General features: G+C 35.7%; 1 protein-coding gene across 31 annotated transcripts in view; it reads right to left on the reverse strand.

Moving 5' to 3' along the window:
- Nucleotides 1-19638, reverse strand: part of LOC115450511 (MAP/microtubule affinity-regulating kinase 3) — a 246736-nt gene that overhangs the window by 20414 nt on the left and 206684 nt on the right. For 28 of the 31 annotated variants that reach the window (XM_037437522.1, XM_037437616.1, XM_037437534.1 and 25 more), the window contains 9 exons: nucleotides 6514-6613; nucleotides 5646-5794; nucleotides 5198-5305; nucleotides 4676-4798; nucleotides 4127-4262; nucleotides 3765-3900; nucleotides 3120-3304; nucleotides 1864-1872; nucleotides 327-439 (listed from right to left, as the gene is read on the reverse strand). In XM_037437522.1, the coding sequence (XP_037293419.1) occupies nucleotides 327-439; nucleotides 1864-1872; nucleotides 3120-3304; nucleotides 3765-3900; nucleotides 4127-4262; nucleotides 4676-4798; nucleotides 5198-5305; nucleotides 5646-5794; nucleotides 6514-6613 (1059 nt within the window). The remainder of the gene's footprint in view (nucleotides 1-326; nucleotides 440-1863; nucleotides 1873-3119; nucleotides 3305-3764; nucleotides 3901-4126; nucleotides 4263-4675; nucleotides 4799-5197; nucleotides 5306-5645; nucleotides 5795-6513; nucleotides 6614-19638) is intronic. The other 3 variants (XM_037437574.1, XM_037437545.1, XM_037437586.1) reach the window with 1 other exon arrangement.

The following is a 19638-nucleotide window of genomic DNA, read 5'->3' on the forward strand; positions in this document are numbered from 1 at the left end:
CTAAAAAAATATGTGTGTATTCTTTGTGAATTATCGCTTGCTTTAACGGTGAACGAAAACATCGTGAGGAAACCTGCATACCTGAGAAATTCTCTATAGGAATTTTCGAGGGTGTGTGAAGTCTACCAATCCGCACTAGGCCAGCGTGGTAGACTAAGGCCTAATCCCTCTCAGTAGGAGAGGAGGCCCGTGCCCAACAGTGGGACAGTATACAATACAGGGCTAATATTATTATATATTTATTCAAACCAGACATGGGAGTGTTAAACGTTTCAATATATATTTTTTTATTATGGGGTATTGTAACATGCTACCCCAATACTCACGTCAGTACTTTTCCTGCCGAGCAGTAGATACGTGGCGAACACGTCGTCATATTTCGCTTCGGCAAGCGAGTATTCAATCTCTTGTCTGTTGTACCCCAAACACACTAGCGCCTCTGTCGGATGGAAAAAACTACATATTAATATCATGTGGGATAAATATTTAAATTGGACATTAATTTATTTGTATTATAATGTATATATGTTTCGACGTTTTAAACAAAATTTCTTGCGTTATGTTTTTAAAAAATCAGTGAAACTATTTTAATTTTATATACTGAAATTAAAACGAACATGCAAATGATTTGTTTGTAATAGGTTTGGATACGATATATCCAACTAAATTAAGACATTTTTTAAAAAATTAACACATCTTGAACTACACAAGTAAAAATACTAAATTACTGAACCTTCACCCAATTTAAAACACATTATTTAGTACTACAAGTGACCTAAGTTATACACGATCTATTACTTCAGTTAATATTTTAGCCTTCCCAGTATAAGATACGAAGGATATACTAAAGAAAAAAGTATTTTTGGTCTACATGATTATTTTGTATAGTAGTTTCCATTATTACATTCTGTAATAGTAAAAGGAAATAATATTATAACTATTCTTTTCCCTATTTTTCTATAATCATCAGAATTAAAGACGATGTATGTGCTTACGGAAGTTTTAATAGTGGGTGTAAGAGAAGTATTGTTTATTCCCTTTCTTATCACTTGATTTCAAGTAAAATAACTTCTTGTAGATTTTAAATTGTGTATCTTTGTATAATGAATATCATAAAGGTTATTAATGTAGATAACAATCCTAATAATCTATTGTGTTCATATAAATAGCTAGGAACTACATAAGTATAATGCCATTAGCAAATACATACTTAGCTACATATACGAATAACATATAAAGCATATATGTACATGAAATACAATTACAAATACGCAACACAAAACATTAAAAAAACTGTCTCATCGATGATATTTTTGAAAAATTATATATTATAAAGTTAATATAGGACTATGTTTTAACATAGGACTTATAAATGTCATATTATTCACAAAGCCGCGTCCCACCACTACTGGAGAGGGGGTGTTGCGGGGTGTCGTTCGTTGGATAAGAGGACTAATCCAAGTATTTTCCCAAACGCTATCCAACGTAGTGTGCGTGTGCAATTTTGCTGCTCACGCACACTGTAAACGATTATGGAAAGTAGTGGATCGCCCTTCGTGGATGAAATGATCTATAAATTGATTTGTCAATCAATCGAATTACTAAACAATCGATTTCGTCTTCGATCATACGTTTTCAAATCAAATCAAATCAAATCAAATTATTTTACATAAAACATGGTATAAATTATGATGTTAAATATCTTACATGTGCAACATGTTTCACCGTTTCAACGGTATGCAAAATTAAAATTATGTTTATCGATTATGATTTGTATCAATATACGATGAGACAGATTTCTTCCCATAGGCCATATCTAGACACATATAGATATTGTAACTACTCAACCCCTTGTACACGTACCAACTTGCGCTGTGCCCGTATTTTGTACCAATGACGGCATGAAATACAAGAAAATACATTTAAATACACAAATGGCTGAGAATTTTGACGTATAGCGTACTCTTTCCATGCGATGACGTGTTATGACGTAGTGTTATTGGGTACGTCTATTTCCGTCTTGTTGGACGTTGGTGGAAAACATAGACATATCATTTTTAAGCTCAATAAATTATGACCAATTTGAATACTTAGGATGGCATCCTCAAGAGTTAAAAACACAAAAGAAATTTTAAAAAAGTTACCTTTATTGAATTACCTGTATAGTTTCGAGTTCTTAAGTTTAACTGACGTGGTTTATTTATTTATTCTCTAGCTAAAATCATTTGTTTTATCAAATCACGAAAGTTAACATTAAAAACTCACACCATACACGATTAATTGCTTTTAATTCTATGAAATAACAATAAAAAGAAAGTCAATTATAATTATTTGCATGGAAAGAGTTAAGTTTAAGACACATACGTAGCGTTACCAATGTTTGAATGCTGTGTAAATAAATAACTGAGTCGCATACATATGTATTATATGCTCTGGCCTTTAATGGATGATTGTCGTGATATAAATATGAAATATTAAAGAGAACATAATTCAGTAGCGTGCATATATTACCTTCGCAGAAGCTATATACTTTTAACATTGGGGTAAACTTACAAAAAAATAATTTAATTTATTTTTAACGTAACCTAGTAATCGTTATTTTCAAATTAATTTGAAATTAAAATAGTTTAAATTTAAATTTTTACTATTTATATTTTGTTATATGCCTCATCCTAATTATTCCACAGCATTAATTTTGCTGTTATTTACAATTACCTCAATATTTGTTTTATCTAGAAATGGATCTAATTCATTGATTGACAATTATAAGTAGCACTAGAATAAATATTGATAAAACTAAATTCCATTTGTATTTTTTTGTTGGAAATATATTATAAAATAATAACGTAATACTCCTACAATTTTTTATTAGAAATTCTTTTTCACAATTATTTTACTGACAAAGTTCATTCTTACTCAAACACTTCATAAAATGTTGATTATTCAAATAGCTCTACGTAAAATCTTGCTGAAATTACCCCATCTGCCTTTATCTTCCTAACCCCAGTCTCAAACCTAGCGTCATAAACTAGCAAATTTCAATATACGATTTACCCCATCTGCGCCATTTCAAGCCTTATCATCAAGCGACTTGACTCTCCACACCGCACAACACTCACCTATCCGCTTGTGGTCTTTGAAGTCCTGCTGCGGCTCCACGTAGGGCCTCAACTCGTCCTCCTCGTAGCCGGTGTTCATCCACTTATCCCGCATTATGCTCTCCAGCGAGGCGCGCTTCGCCGGATTCAGTACCAAAAACTTCTTCAGAAGGTTCTCGCAATCGGTCGACATGTAGAACGGTATTCTGCGGATGCGTAAATGAGAGTATTATAATCGGAGCCTTTGTACAGTTGCATTGGTAACATTGTTTTATAGGGATTTTGCGAATTAATTTTAATATGTTTCAATATATTTACGATTTAATTATGGCGATTATGAGCGTTAAATATCTAGTTTAAATTACCGTGGTCGTAGTCTCACAAAAAAACGGGCCTTATGTATGTCCTAATTTTAATTAATTTCAGTCTTATCCCTTTCAGACATACTTCATGTGTGGCGAGATTATGTATCTATCTTTCATTCTCTCCCTCTTCCTCTTTCTTCTGAGTAATCATTTAACATGGTGGCAGCGTCTCAATTACCCTTTTAACATGATAACTTCGAATAATTAACGCTCATCCATCCCTTCACAAGACCACAACATAATCTCAATCGAAAATCCCAACCCATCCTAACCTAACCCGCTAACACTGCATCAGAATGACCTGTATTTGCCGCGCAGCACCCTCTCGCGCAGCTCCCGCAGCGTGGAGCCGTCGAAGGGCAGCGAGCCGGACACCAGCGTGTACAGGATCACGCCCAGCGACCACACGTCCACCTCGGGACCGTCGTATTTCTTGCCTGGAAGGACAGAACACAAATATTAATACAAAAAAATTGTAGATGTTGAAGGAATATATCTTTTCCAATTTGTCATTTACGATGTAGTGGATGCACAGTTTTGAGGTTTATATGTGGTCGTTTCGGATTGGAACTGCAAAATCTTAAGATTTGGAGACACCATGATGAGTACCTAGCTATTCACGACAAAAACATAGGAAAAATTATGAGGTCCCACGATCATTACCTTGGAAGAGCTCAGGCGCCGCGTACGGCGGGCTGCCGCAAAACGTGTCGAGCTTCGCGCCTGGCGTGAACTCGTTCGAGAAGCCGAAGTCGGCGATCTTTATGTTCATCTCGCCGTCCAGCAAAAGGTTTTCGGCCTGAAAACAATGTACGTTTCGATTATTTTTTATTCGGACACCGCTAAATGAGTTCACTGCACATGACGTCGCATGAGGTGGGCCTAGTTTTTTTTTTTGCCAGCAGTATCTCTTGAGGTTATAAAATATCTTATCGTCATTAATATTACTAAAAATCTAAAATATCCTTGTCATATCAAATCATCATTCCTTCTTAAAGCTCCACACACGATGGCTGCAGCCACGTGGGGTTTCATTGGTGATGGTGTCGTGTGAGTTTTTATTAGTGATGGTACCACTTAACATCAAGTGAATCACTTCTTTCTTATGCTCTAAAATACCTGAATAGCTCACCTGAGTTGCCACATTGTTGTATTGTATTTTATAGCAAAAATAACTTTATCAGCATGGTGACAGAAATTATAATCAAATACCTTAAGATCCCTGTGTATGATCCGTTTCTGATGGCAGTACTGGACCGCGGAGACGATCTGCCGGAACTTGGCGCGCGCCTCCTTCTCCTTCATGCGACCGTGCAGCACTAGGTAGTCGAACACCTGGGGGTGTAAACGAAGAGAAGCTTTAATACAAATAGCAGAAAATACAGAATTGAATGTAGATCCAATTGATTGCTCTGCAAGTCAGTGAGGCAATGCTCTCTGTAATGGATATACTGTTGCTGATTATGATTGAAATGATATTGCTTATCGTACGTGTTTGTAGTATTTGACTCATGCAGTCAGACTAATTGATATTGGCTGCTTGTGAAAGTAAGATTATTCTACGCCGTCTGAAGTAAACGACAAATTATAATCTAATATCATTGATCTGGTGTTTTCAAAAGATCTGGCTTGAGAAGTACCAACAAACTAAGTCGTGTGGCATCTAAACTTTGTTCATAATTACCCCATCTTTTTACCCCGTTCGTATACAGTTAATTATATGCTAGCACTCACCTCGCCACCCGACGCGTACTCCATGACGAGGTAAAGCGTCTTCTCTGTCTCGATAACTTGGAACAATTTCACTATATTCGGGTGGTCTAGCATTTTCATTATCCGCACCTGTAACACGATGAAATAGTGTCATCACATGAGACAAGTTTGCACAGTTCATTATATTGTAAAAGGTGAGAAGTGTTATTATCTAAAAATTATTACTCATGATACAAATACGAAGGATTCTGAAGATTTTTAGATATTAGAAGTAAACGCAGAAACCGCTAACTACATTAGGATATAACTTAGTAAACAAAATAACCAAGTTCTGTATTAACATAATATAGGCTACTTTTTATCCCGAAAAATTTCATGGTGGGAATTTAATGGGGAAAAGGTCCCATATGCCGCCAACACCTAACAAAGATATAAAGTAAAAGTGAATATGTTTTGGTAAAACTCTCACCTCTCTGAACAGTTTTTGCAGCGAGCCTGGATTGAGCTGTGTCTTGTCAATGATCTTGATCGCGACTTCTTTGCCGGTGGGCACATGCTTAGCGAGCTTTACCTTCGCAAAGTTACCTTTGCCGATTGTCTTTAGAAGCTTGTACTTTCCTGCAATGAAGATGACAATATATTATGAGACCAAACATCCACGTGATATGCTAAGCGTTGAAATGAAAAATTCTGGATGATATTACTTTTCCTGAGCAGTGGTGGGCATAAAAAACGGTTCATATTTCTAAACATAGCACAAGCTATATGAGCGGTGATGTATTGCAGTCGTAGCGCCGGGAATTTGACCACAAAGAGGTCTGACAGGCTTGCGGTTTACTTTTGTGGCGTGTGAGCAAAATTGGATTGGTTTTGGCTAAAATCCAATAGGCGCTCGTTGTCGATTAGATTTCTAAGGAACGTCCAATGCGGCTTTATTGAAAAGGTAGTAAATATACATGTAAATTTTTTAGGGACTTCATAAATCATTGAGATGAATAGAAACGCTAATTACGTCAAAAATATGTTGTATTTAACCTATATCTTTTAAAAGTGATTTTACAAGGAAACCTAAAAATTCTCCTAAATTTCAAAGGTAGTTGAAGTCTACCAAGCCGCACCAAGCAATCTTGGTAGTCTAAGACCTTAACATTTTTAGTAGTAGTGTAGACCCGTGTCCAGCAGTGGAATAGTATATAATACAAAGCTAATATTATTAATGAGTGCTTCGACGTGAGTTCTGACCATGGGGTAATGTAGAATTACAGTTTTACCCCGTTATCCGAACTTACCCCATCGCAATATATGTAATCTAGGCTTATTAAACAACATATACGTACCAATATGTGGTTCCTCCGAGGTCCGCGAGCGCGAGGAGACCCTCGCGCTGCCGCCGGCGGAACCGCCGCCGCCCGCACCCGCCGACGACTCCGATGCGCTCTGCGTGAACAAACAGATACGTTGGAACATTGTATATCTAATTTATGTGACCATAAATGAACATAACATTAGACAGTTCATGAATTGATAACGCACGCTCCATATAATTTGATGTATGGGGTAAACTTGACAGACGATTTAGATAATTCCTGTAATATATTTTACGATGAATACGTAACAAAAGGAGTAATTATGATATTGAAAACATTTAAAGCTGTCTCCATAATTTATTTAACTTACTGCAAACCCAAATAAAATAAGATTCACTACACCAATAGCAATAATTTGAAAATGTAATTGACAAATTATTTTTCCTTCCTTTTTATTCAGTACACAAACTCGACCTGTCATCAACTGTTTAATAGATCAGAGGGGTAATTTCCACCATCCATCCTTCGCCCCGCACACCGACCGAATAATGTACGAGCAATACGCGCTCTTTAACGTCAATTCAACGTATATGCGTCGAGGGATACATTCGGATACACGTTCATTTCGTTCTTGTTTCGTTAAAAAGAATGATTGTAATATAAAAAATGCACCTTATGATTACCTGTTAATCAAACAGATAAAACAATAAATTAAAAGAATTTTTTATCCTATACCTAAACATGTCGAGTATGTTTTTATTAAAATACCCCAATCTCTGGAACTGAGCCTATACAGACTATTTTAATTAATGAAAATAGACCTACACTGTAACTGACATAGGGTTCATTATACATTAGATCACTTTTATATCGTAAAGAATGATGCGGACAAAAAACGAGCTATTTTGAATCATCTTACCCCAAATCTCACGAAGGCTAGCTCACCGCCACTCAACATCCACGCCCGCAATCCGCATATTACTACATAGTACTTTGAAAGACTCAAGACACTCACACACCCATCCAATTTTAGGCAGCCCAGCGCATTTGACCCAAATTCGGGGCGAGAACACAACAGAATTATGACAGCGACGAGAGGCATAACATACTCTAAAATAATGTTATTAAGACTCATAGTATGATGATTCGGTTTGGTGTCGACATTTTTTGAAACCATGTGGAATATACGTCATTAATTTAAAGTTTTCAAGGATTCGCTGTTTTATTTAATTTGGTATTAGGATACTTTTTCGAAAGAAGAAAGTGACTGTTGGCTTTGGAGGTAAGCAACACGCGAGTACAAATAAAAACTGACTACCAATTTTTCGACTTAATATAGCCAATGGCATACCGCTTGAAAATACTCTTAGTCTCTTACAGAGTAAATAAACAATTGTAACAACATTTTGTAGTATCTGAAATACACAAACACACATAACTCACATGGGGTAATGGGGTACCAGATCTTCGGAACGCACCGTTAGCACAAGCATTAGGCACCCGAAAACATTTGACCCATTTAACCGGGAATATTTACACACAGGTTCCCCGGGGTCGTTCACCCGGGTGGGCAGACTCTCCCCTATCCGGGCACAGAAGCGACGTGTTTCAGCACGGTTATCGCGCCTTTTCATTAAACATTCTTTGTTTCGTTTATATTTTTCAACGGCAACGCTTACATCTTGTTGAAATGTAAGGTTTGTGAGATAATGGCGTGCGTCGGGATGTTTTTTTGAATTTTTTAAAGGTCTCTATTACACACTATAAAAGATATAAACTCAACTACGCTCACATGTCTGTCGCTGTGAAGAGACATTATATTATCGAATATTATACCGTGTGTAACAGAAAGTGGGTACCTTTACATAATAACTAGAAAATGGACAACTTGTTCAATTACAAAAGTTTATTTTTTATCAATAATTTTAAAAAGCAGTCTGTTATAGTATTACTATAGAATACAGATGTTACAATTATTTTAAATTATAATTTGAACAGTAAGATATATACTTTGTATCCAAAAACACCGTGTTTAATCTATCAAACGACTGCCTAATCGAAACACAATTACCCAACCTATATTGCCAAGTAGTACTACATAACTTGCAGTCGTAACGGACCGAAGGCCGCGTGAAGCCGTCATATTTCTTTGACGTAAACTTTGCCTTGTCGGGTTTCCACGTAATACGCATGTTTGTTGTGCTAAGCCAACGCTAAGCTCATTCGTAGACCGGGATGAGTGATTTTAGACGCAAAAATGCTATCCATTACTTCGTTTAAATATCAATAAAGCAATATAATTAATTAGTATCATGCCTTTTCTCTGTTCAAGGATAAGCACAGTTTACAAATGGAATAGAAAAGATAAATTTCATGCCATAGAAGGTATGTAAAATTTTTTTTTTTAATATTATAGAATTTATGCCTTTTTTAATATATTTAAATACTTCCGTCTTTTTTTATGATTTGATATGTAAAACTTGATGTTCAAATTATTAACTATTCAAAAGAAATAAAAAAATTATATCTAAGACAAGCATTTATAAAAATTATTATTTCATGCATACACATTTTATCTAAACCTTCCTATATTTTTAAATACAATAATTTTTCCTACAATAGGTGAAAAACAAATATACTGATAGTACTAAGGGAACAAACCGGGAATAAACATGGGACACATTGAACACGTCATTTCCCGGCACGTTGCGGAAAAACGTCCATTTTCACAGCACACCAAATTGTTCACTTAAAACGGGACAGGATATGAAATTTTTTACGTAGCATTTTAACTCTGGCATGTTACATTTCTCGAAATTGTTTTAAATTATGGAATCTTGACATCAGCCAAATATAATGTTATAAGTTGAAATATATCATAAAATCTTATTGATAATCGAAAACCTATTGATATGAAAATACTGTTACATAATATCAAAATATTCCAATTATTTTATAGTGTATACGTTTTTTTAATTTTTCTTTAAACTAATCAACACTGAAATACTTTTTTGTGTTCAAAGTATATCTAAAGAGAGGAATGGGGGCATAAAATAAGCCAACTCAGAATGCACTACAATTTTAATGATTTTTTGAAAATCATTGTCTAAATACATTTCTAGCCTACCTCATTAAATGTAATCTTGCTAAATAAAATGAACAATGAAGAATCTTTTGTCTCTGAGACAAAGGCCCACTTGTAATATCTGTATGATATCGAACATAATTAGACTGATTTATAAACTGCAAGGGTTTATAAATCAGTCTAATCCAGGCGTTCGTCTTTGATTTCTGTGTCATTAGCATACATACATACATAGTATCACGCATCTATCCCATAAGGGTAGGCAGAGACTATGGATTGCCACTTTGCACGATTCTGGCATACTTCTCGCGCTTCCTCCACCTTCGTCCATCTTTTCCTGCATTCCGCCGGTTCCGGGTACTTTTAACCTGGACATTACTAAGAACGTCAGATATCTATTCAAAGGTTCGGTGCGGTCGACCCCTACCGGCTCTTTCATCCACATTCGCCTTATAAAACCTCTTTGTCAGTCTCCTACCATCCATTCTCTCCACATGCCCAAAACATAGTCATTAACATCCATATTCATGTTACAAGGGATCGAAATGTAAATTTCAGTTTTACCCCATGCAGTTTCTGTATGGCTTTCGCGCGCCGTCTCCTCCGCCACAGCTTGGAGAGGAACACCGGCGCCAACAGCGGCAGCACGCGGTGGCGCATCGTTTGAGGATTTATCTTGGCGGCTTCGTACGCACCGACACACGAAAACTATCTAGCGCGAAGCTAGATTTATTCACTATGGTGTAAGGTGTAGTTACCCGAATATGAGGTTAAGTGACGAGAGATTTGGGTCGGAAAGTTTTTTTTTTTATTTTATTCTTCTACTAATATCACTGAAATACACCTATTTAATCACCGATATTATACGTATTCAAAAATCATATTCGCAGAACACACTGACGTAAGATATGTGATATTATAAAGCATGTTTTCGCGGTTAATAATATAAGATAATCATACTATCGCATCGATGCACATATGATTAATAAAAATTCCATATGCACGTCCGAAGTTATTTAATTAAACGCATAACAAATACAACATTAACAATAATGTAAACACATATGCAAACTCTTTCACTCGTTACATTCTTCGATTCATCACGATCCATAATATACGACTTATTTAAAAAATAAATAACACTGGCCACTTATAAAACGAATTTTAAAAAAAGAATGTAAATAATTATTTTTAAAAAGCGCGCCAAAACCGCTCCCGTATACACAACACAACAGAACGACAACACGACAGCGATAATCAATGACCGGTCGGACTATGACGAAAAAGAAGACGTATATTTTTTTTCCCAACATGCCTGACGCATAGGTATTATTGGTTTGCGGCATCGTTTTTGCAGTAATCATCGACGTATCGGATAATAACGCTCGCCCGCTGATTGAGTGCTATCGATACATGACTGCAATCATCAGCTCTTTGCGAAATATAGAATAAATCATATATATTTATGTAATTAAAACTTAGTCTAATTTTTATATTACTTGAAATCTTATTTTGTAAAATATAGTAAGCAATTAACCGCCTGATCGGGCACATATTTCGATTGTATTTGGGTAGGCACTCATTTCTTTCCTGGTAATTTGACAAATAATTATTCGGATGAGTCTTTGATTCCAATAAATGGATTTTATCACAGATATGTTTACATGAGCGGGAAGCGTGGTCCGTTATAATTCTGCTTACACCTTTGACGTTACAATACACGTATTGCGTGCAAAAAACAAATGATTTATTCAGCACACATCAACGCCAATTGTTCGTCACTCAAACGCTATCCCGCATTCATTTCGAACCTACAACCACCCTTAACCAACCCTTCAACGTAACACTTAATTTAAATTCATTCACAATCAAAAAACCGCTGAAATCATTCCCCAAATACGCATCCAATTAAACAAACCTTCCGTACAAATGAAAATCCGCCCGCGGCGTCCGTCTGTTAATTTCCGACTATATTAATAACCGTGGCGTGGTTGTATAACGGTACGACTGGAGTTCTGAGGTCTCAGGTTCGTTCTCCGGGTAGGGCAGTTTGTATCCGATATGGCGAAACGCTCACCGTCTGTCACGTCATGGAACGGAATACGCACGGTGGAAATAAGGTGCACCTGTTGCATCTCTGCCTAACCCTTCGGGGATGAAATGTGTGTGTGTGTGGGGGGGGGGGGGTATTAACAACCCTATTTACGTGAAACATTCATACTCGAATGTGAACAGATTAATTAACGTTAAGCTAAAAACAGACAAATCTCATCGGAAAGTTGAAATTTCCACCTTTACTGTCGACGCAGCGGTACGAAAGAACCAAGTTACTCAAACTCCATCTCGCCATAATTTAAATTTATGCTTTGAATACTTTAAACGGCAGTGGGCTGTTTGTGAGTTGGTTTAATTAGTTTTCTCATTCCTGTTTCGTTGCAAACATCGTATCTGTGTAATATAAAGGTATCTTTATAAAACTAAAATGTCAATTTGGTTAATTTTTACCCCATACATTTTTCGACTTAATTTAACGTGTACTAATTTATATTTTCTACATAAAAAATGTCTAACGCTAAGGTCCAGTAGATCATGTTTGGATTATAGACAGCAGCTTTGATTTTAAACAACTGAAGCCCGTTGAATTATTAATATTTCTCACGTATGAGAATCGCCAATGAGAGACAGACGAAGCATGGTAAAATCTTTGCTAAATCAATGCATTATTTTGTAAACGTGTGTTTAACCGTTCCCATATTGAAGTGGTATAAGGGCTAATCCCATATCAAAGTAGCTAGGGACAGAATAAAAGAATGGGTCGTTAGGAAGAAATAAACGCAAAAGCAATTAAAGTAACACTATTGAAAGAAGAATACGCCCTTGATTGGTATATCAGGTGCGCGCTCTGATACCGCGTATTGTTTCCGTGATTGTGTTGAAAGGGGATAGAAGATGCGGTTTTATAGGGAAAGAGAGGGATAGTGAATTTTTGAGCGTTTGTGGATTTAGTGCTTCAATAATTCAAAACTAAAATTTAAAGATGATAATAATTAAATTAGTTATGGTGACCTCTATATTGCCATTTCCTAACTTTACAATTATTATCACGATAATGATAATTTTGATAAATGCAACAATAATCGTTTTAAGTAAACCTTATAACAATGTGTAACCCATAATCACATTATTAATCGTTCTAAATAAACCTTATAGCAATCCGAGGTTCCTAATGCACCACAATAATCTAACCTTACAATTGTGTGTAATATCTTTTGTCAAACGTTTTTTCACCCTCCGGCCACAATATACTGAGCGAATAGACACATTTCCCCGAAGCCATTGTTTAAAACAGACACCAGTCTGGATGAGTGGCTCGTTAGGTCGGTATTCGCGGAACCACTCAGTACTAGACAGCTTATGATACCGTCTGTTGGAAAAATTGCTTAGTATTTTTTAACTTCAAATCTACATATATTCATCCCTTGATTGTCAACTAAAACTGTCAGCTACCGGCAGCTCTTAAATAGCGACTTTAATAGGTATGAAATAAAGTTCATATTTTTTTAATAGCCTGACAATGTATGGGTTCTAATAGTTTCGAAAAACTGACATAGTTGTGACGCCTGTCGATGGATAATCATTTCTTATTAATGAATACTCTATTTGGACGGCATTTCACTCCCTATTAAGCACAATGGTATCATTTTGCAGTATTGATACGAAAAATATCTTCGTCTAAAATATAGTAAACTTAGTAAAACTATAGTAAAGTATGAATAAGGACACAAAATTATACACCCAATCGCAAGTTTTAAAATGGTAACAACTTTTGTGGCTAACTTACGTATGTGCAAATCAACCCGGAAAGACGCGGGGAGAGATACACTTCGATATCTTTTACACGAATGTCAGACATAGTAAACAGAAAAGGAAAAGAGGTACAGAAAAGGGAAAAGGGGCTCAGAAAAGAATTATGTTTAAATTGATCAGTGATTTATTCTTTCAAAGAGTAATACGAAATTCATTCGTTTTTCTATCTTGAGAAAAGCCTTTAAACTATATCAAATTAATTATTCAAATTAAATAACAATCAGATATATATTATGTGAATGAAAAGAAGTGTTTTTAAATTCCTGTGGAGCTTTGTTAATTGTTAAGACTATGTCGCTCCATATGTCCATTTTGATCGATGCCTACAAATTTCCCTTCATAATATTGAAATATGTTTTTAACACAACCCTAGCATCCGTTGCCCCAGGAGCCGACAACACACTATTAAATTCCTCTATATTATTAGCTAAAATAATAGATCCACTTCGCACGCTGCTACAAAATATAGTGTACGTCAATTAATATATAAATCAAAAAGACAGCAATATAGTGTAAATAATTTCAATATTTTACAATTTATTACATCCAACCCACCCCTCACATCGGGACTCAAAATCCCCCTTACGAGCCATCAAGAATCCTTCAAATATCACACCTTCATCTTCACATGCCCTTCACAAATTGTAACAGATACCCCATTGTACCATGGGGTAGATTGTGATAGTACAAACCACTCGACACGAAGCGCCTACGATTTTGAGCACCATCCATCGCTCTGAGGGGAGATGGGTAACAATAGATAATGCTGAAGGATGTAGGTTTAGGAGGGTGAAGGTCTAACATCGGGGTAGTTTTGACCGGTGAAATGTCCAATGGGGTAAAGGTGAAACGAATATTGAATGTAAACGTTGTGACAGAATAACGTAAAAATTGTAGGTATGATCGTAACGTATTTATATTATATTACAGAACATAAAGTTAAAAGAACAGTCTTGAACATGAACACAAAATGACTATTTTTGGAACAAAAATTTTTTCTTGAATATCTATTGAATTTTCCGTCAAATTCAATTTGAGAACTAAAAATCCTTCATATTAAATAAAAGTAACTACTTAAATTCGAGCAAATATAAACTACGTACCATATTTCCTAATTTTAAGCCAACATAAATTCAATTTCAAATCTACCCCAACACGATCAGAAATAATATCAAACGATTATTCCACGATAGAACAAAGAATGACAAAGCAAGACCGACGATGCTATGAAAAATTTACCGCGCGGACGGCGGGGGCCGCGTTCAATCAATACTGACGTCACGAATATAGAAAACTACGCTCGTGGATGTCACTGATACCTTTGTTTTTTATAATGTGCCTTTATAATATAGTTTAGAATAAAAGTATCTGCTTTGATATTAGTGTCACATAGAGGAAGATAGGTGATTTCTATTGACCATATACATTATAGTCTCCCAAACTGGTTTTCAATTCGACTGTATGTTTTTTTTACGTGGGATTGTTATAGATAAGAAAACTTCGGAAAGAAACTTGATGGACTTTTTGACAAGAAAGTAATTCCGGTATGTTAAATATCCGTCCCAATGGATATATCGGTGATGTGGGTATCAGATGTGCCTTCGTAATTTTTTTATAACATGTATTAAGTATTCGTACATTGTAATGTTTCATCAACACAATTAAATATAAATTAATATCGTAAGACATTGTAATATTAATAATTATTTTAATTATACGTATAATAAAAATTACGTAGATGGAATTGTAGATCTTAATTAACTGTTAGTCATTAACTTCGTATTATAAACACCTGAACCTAATGACTCATATCCTTGAACTTAGAACCGCTTTTTATCGTAATCCGGACTTCATAAAAACCTGCAACTAATAACCTTCCAATCGTACACAATCGATTTATTACGATTCATAAATCGCACTGGCCGAATGTTTATTTATTTTTACCAACCACTCAAAAAATCGACAAAAAAATATGTATCCCTGGCACAAAACCGTTTTATTCCTTTTTTGAATTTCCAATTCCCGCCAAATCTCACGTCACCTCGCGTCGCAATTTCGATTTTAAGACAAATCGCAAGACGTTTGTATCGATATGTACGAACACCGAACCAATACTGGCCGATGGCTAGGGTCACAAGGGCCGTTTCTAATAAAAGAACAGGGGTCAAATGAAGCGGGTAATGTTTGGTTACGATGCAAACATAGCGTGAAAAAAGGGTCTGGTGAGCGTAATAACCTAGATGTGTCGATTAATTATACCTAATTATCTTTTTTTATTTTTAATTGTCTAAGGATTAGTTGCAAAAGTCGATCATTGGCTCTCTCTGAGGAATTCAAAATACTCAATTGCAACCCAACCTAGGTATTAACCCTAGAACCTTATGGTCCACAGATACACTAGACCACAAAAACGACAGCCTGTTCACCATCGGCCATAAAAAAGCGTAACATTTTATTAGAACGCCATCATAGATGGAGCCTTCACTCTATCAATTTTCATATGAAATGACGTGTACTAAGTCCATCCCGACTTCCCGCTCTACTCCGCTGTGTGAACCTTCATAATATTTACACGAGACCAGAAAAATATCTCCCCTGCACCTAATGGCTGATAGTTAGTTGAATGGTGTCCTGAGTATCGATTAATGAGAGATCATAATTCTGTGTTACTAAACACAATCATGTCGGCTATTTCTGACATTAAGTTATAAGTATCCGTTATCATTTTCAAAATTACCGCTTTAACAATTAAATGTAGTATTAATTGTTAAACTTGTCCAATGGTAAAATACCGTACATAGTCGAAATAAAACTAGTTTTCAGATTATATCGCAGTTTATTGTATTTTAATTTTCTCAAAACAAATGTCTAACATTAGCGTAAACATAAGAAATCACTATACTGTTGGCTTTTATAAAATGGGAACTTGCTTTTAACATAATATTTTCATATGTCCGTATCACATGTTTTATTAACGGTAATCATCTGTTTTTAAGTTGTCAACCTTGTGAAATGCAAAGCTTTTATAAGTTACCTCCAATCGTGATACAAGTTCAAAATTACCCCATAATTGTAAAACAAAACTAGCGCAAAATTTTCCGTGTGTCATAAACGAAACATGATTTATTTGTGGCAAATTTAAACGCGGCAAAGTTGAAGCTCGCGTGTTGTTAAAATAATTACACGGCATGTCCGCAGTATGAATTTACTAAAATTTGTGTCGTCCCCCGCGAATAAAATGTTATGCTAATGTGTTCATATTATAAACGCGAAATATTACAAATTTATATTAAATATTGTATATTGTTTGGATAAAAGTATTGTTGTTAGGGTATTTGTGACGCGTTTCGCAACAAACCACTGAGCGTTTGACAGACGGAGGCAATTGATCATTGACAAGTCGTGTATAGTTCTGTTGATTAGTGAAATATTAGTGGAAATATTTCTGTAGACAGTGACAGTTCTTTTTACTAGCTTTCGTAGGCCGAGTGAAAGAGTTTTCCCGACTTATTATTTTTATACTTGCGCAGCAAAGTGAGCTCTCTGCATCTAATGGTAAGTAGAGAGGGGTACAATAGAATGTCGACTGACGAGACACGATTACCCCTCGGCAGTCGACACAATTATGCCGGCCTGTTGGCACCGGATATACACAGGCTGATCCCGGAACGCGACACACTTACGTGGGCCACTATGGCGGGTTTTAACACCTTGTGTACGGGGGTCGCTATGTGGTCGAATATAAAATAGATCTTACTATACTACATATTTTCCCGGGAGAAAATATATTCCATCTCTAGGCTATATTCTTCCCAGGGTCACGAACTACCGTCATACCAAATTTCATCGAAAACAATTCGGTAGTTTTTGCATTTATCGCGTTCAGACACACATGCGGCGGAGTTACTTTTTTTTAATAATATATACGAATGAATCACTGTAGACGCCTATTTAGTTTAGTGCCTGGCAGCATCTACGGGCCACGGATCTTAAGATCCAAGGTTCAATTACCAAATAAGGCAAATACACTTTGTAGGTTTTTCTTACAAGATTTGGCAGAGAGCTAAAGATAGTCAAAATCTAACAACACTCCTTAAATGTTTGTTGCGCTGGCCCCACATTATAAGGTTGGCAGGCAAGAGAAACAATTTAAATATACTTAAATAATTATTGTATTACCTCTGCCGTCCCCTCATACGCCAAACAATTCCAATTCAAACAAACAGAACATTATTATTACTCGTTAATATCGAAAACGTATTAATCCCCAAAGATACAGTCGCCAGTAGCAGAAGTAATATTTTCAGTCCACGACATCGAAATTTCCAGACGGGACGGAGTTCAACGACCGCCCAAACAGTTAATTCTGAACGGATTATAGCGAATATTGTCTGGATACAGATAAAGTACTTGGCCTTTTAAAATAATTGAGTGCCATTTTGAATTTAAATAATACGCCGTTAACGGTTTTCCAATCGCTTTATTCAACGTATCGCGAAAATGGTCCAATCAGAACGCAGTATTTTTGACATGCTCACAAATGAGTTATTTTGATTGGTTCATTCTCGGGATCGAAGCGAAGATTCAAGATCCGGATGGATCTTTGAAAATGCCAAAATATAATCTAACTAAAAAAGTCATACACCTAAATATTTTTCTTTTTATCTAAACCAGTGTTTCCCAACGTGCGGCCCACGGCCCTAAGGGGAGCAATTTGATAGTTAAGGGTGGAAATTTAAACAGAATATTCAGTTTTTCTTTATATGTTTTGAAATTTTACTTACGATGTTTTGATAACAATTTCATAGTAATTTCTTTCTAAAATTTATCATTTATATTTCTTAAGGTAACGGATAAATTTTTAAAGAACGAACGAACCACTGCCCAGGTGGTCTCCTGTACTGTTCGTTCGTAACACTGGGAGAGAATGAGATCAACGATTAGGTAACGAATGCTCGTAAACAGTACACTATCTCGACGGCGAAACGTCAGTATATGGTCCATAGTTGGAAATAATAATTCTCGTCCAAACATGAAACGTAAATAATCTAGAATTGAAAAAATATTTGCTGTATCTTCACTGTGTTCAAAGTTCGGGTATACATACCATTCAACATCATTGAATATCACCATTACTTCAACAAAAAAAAAAATCTCCAGCTTACCTGAAACAAAATAAATCATAATTAATACAATATACTGATAAATATTCATATGAATACTAAAAATCAAACCCAATCCGAGTTTCTTACGAATTCACGGCTAAACTACAGAGCCGATTTTAATGATGATTTGTAAAGAATACGCTAGTTATAAAAATAAAACTATTTTACGAATTTTATCTCGATTATTTATATTATAATTTTCTCCAGGAGTTTCGAAGACTGCAGCCTTCGTGGTCACGGGGCGGACTGCAGTCTTCGAAACGTCGGGAGAAAATTACAATATAAAAACCACGATAAAAGCCATAGAATAGTGTTATTTTAATGTCCAACATTCTCGTAAACATAAGAAATCATTAATACGCTAGTCAATATAAACGATTATTGAAACGGAGACAAAAAGTTTAAACGCGATTTGAAGTTTTTTTATTTATACTGGTGGTAGGTCTCTCATATGTGAGAGTCCGTCTAGGTAGGTACCACCGCAATGTCTATTTCTGCCGCCAAGCCACAGTGTGTAGTATTGTGTTTCAGTTTGAAAGGCATTGTAGCCAGTGTAACTACTGGACATAATGAGACGACATCTCATGTCTCAGGATGGCGAGCGCGTTGGAATACCGAACAATACTTTGTAATTCAAGATGTTGAAGGGTGTTCTACTGTTTACGGGCGGTCGTATCGCTTACCATCAGGCGAACGGCAAGCTCGTCTCGTCATTCAAAGCAATAAAAAAAAAAAAAAATTTGCTACTTTTACGGCCGACTGCACATCGTAGACTTTAAGAATTTTAATTTCATCCATCACTGTATTAACTTTCAGAAATTAATCCTGTCTAGACGTTTAGATACAGAGTTTCTAATAAGGCAAAGGTCAAATCGCTGGGGACGCATAAGTCATGCCCAACAGCTCGGCTCAGGTTAAAGGGGAGAGACGGGGAGAGTATTAAATTCATCGGGATTCTGTCGGATAGTATCTATAGAACGAGGCCAAAAACTATATACAAAATTTTATATGACAATTAATATTTTTTAATAAAATTAA

The sequence above is a fragment of the Manduca sexta genome, chromosome 2, assembly GCF_014839805.1.
Source record: "Manduca sexta isolate Smith_Timp_Sample1 chromosome 2, JHU_Msex_v1.0, whole genome shotgun sequence".
NCBI lineage: Eukaryota > Metazoa > Arthropoda > Insecta > Lepidoptera > Sphingidae > Manduca > Manduca sexta.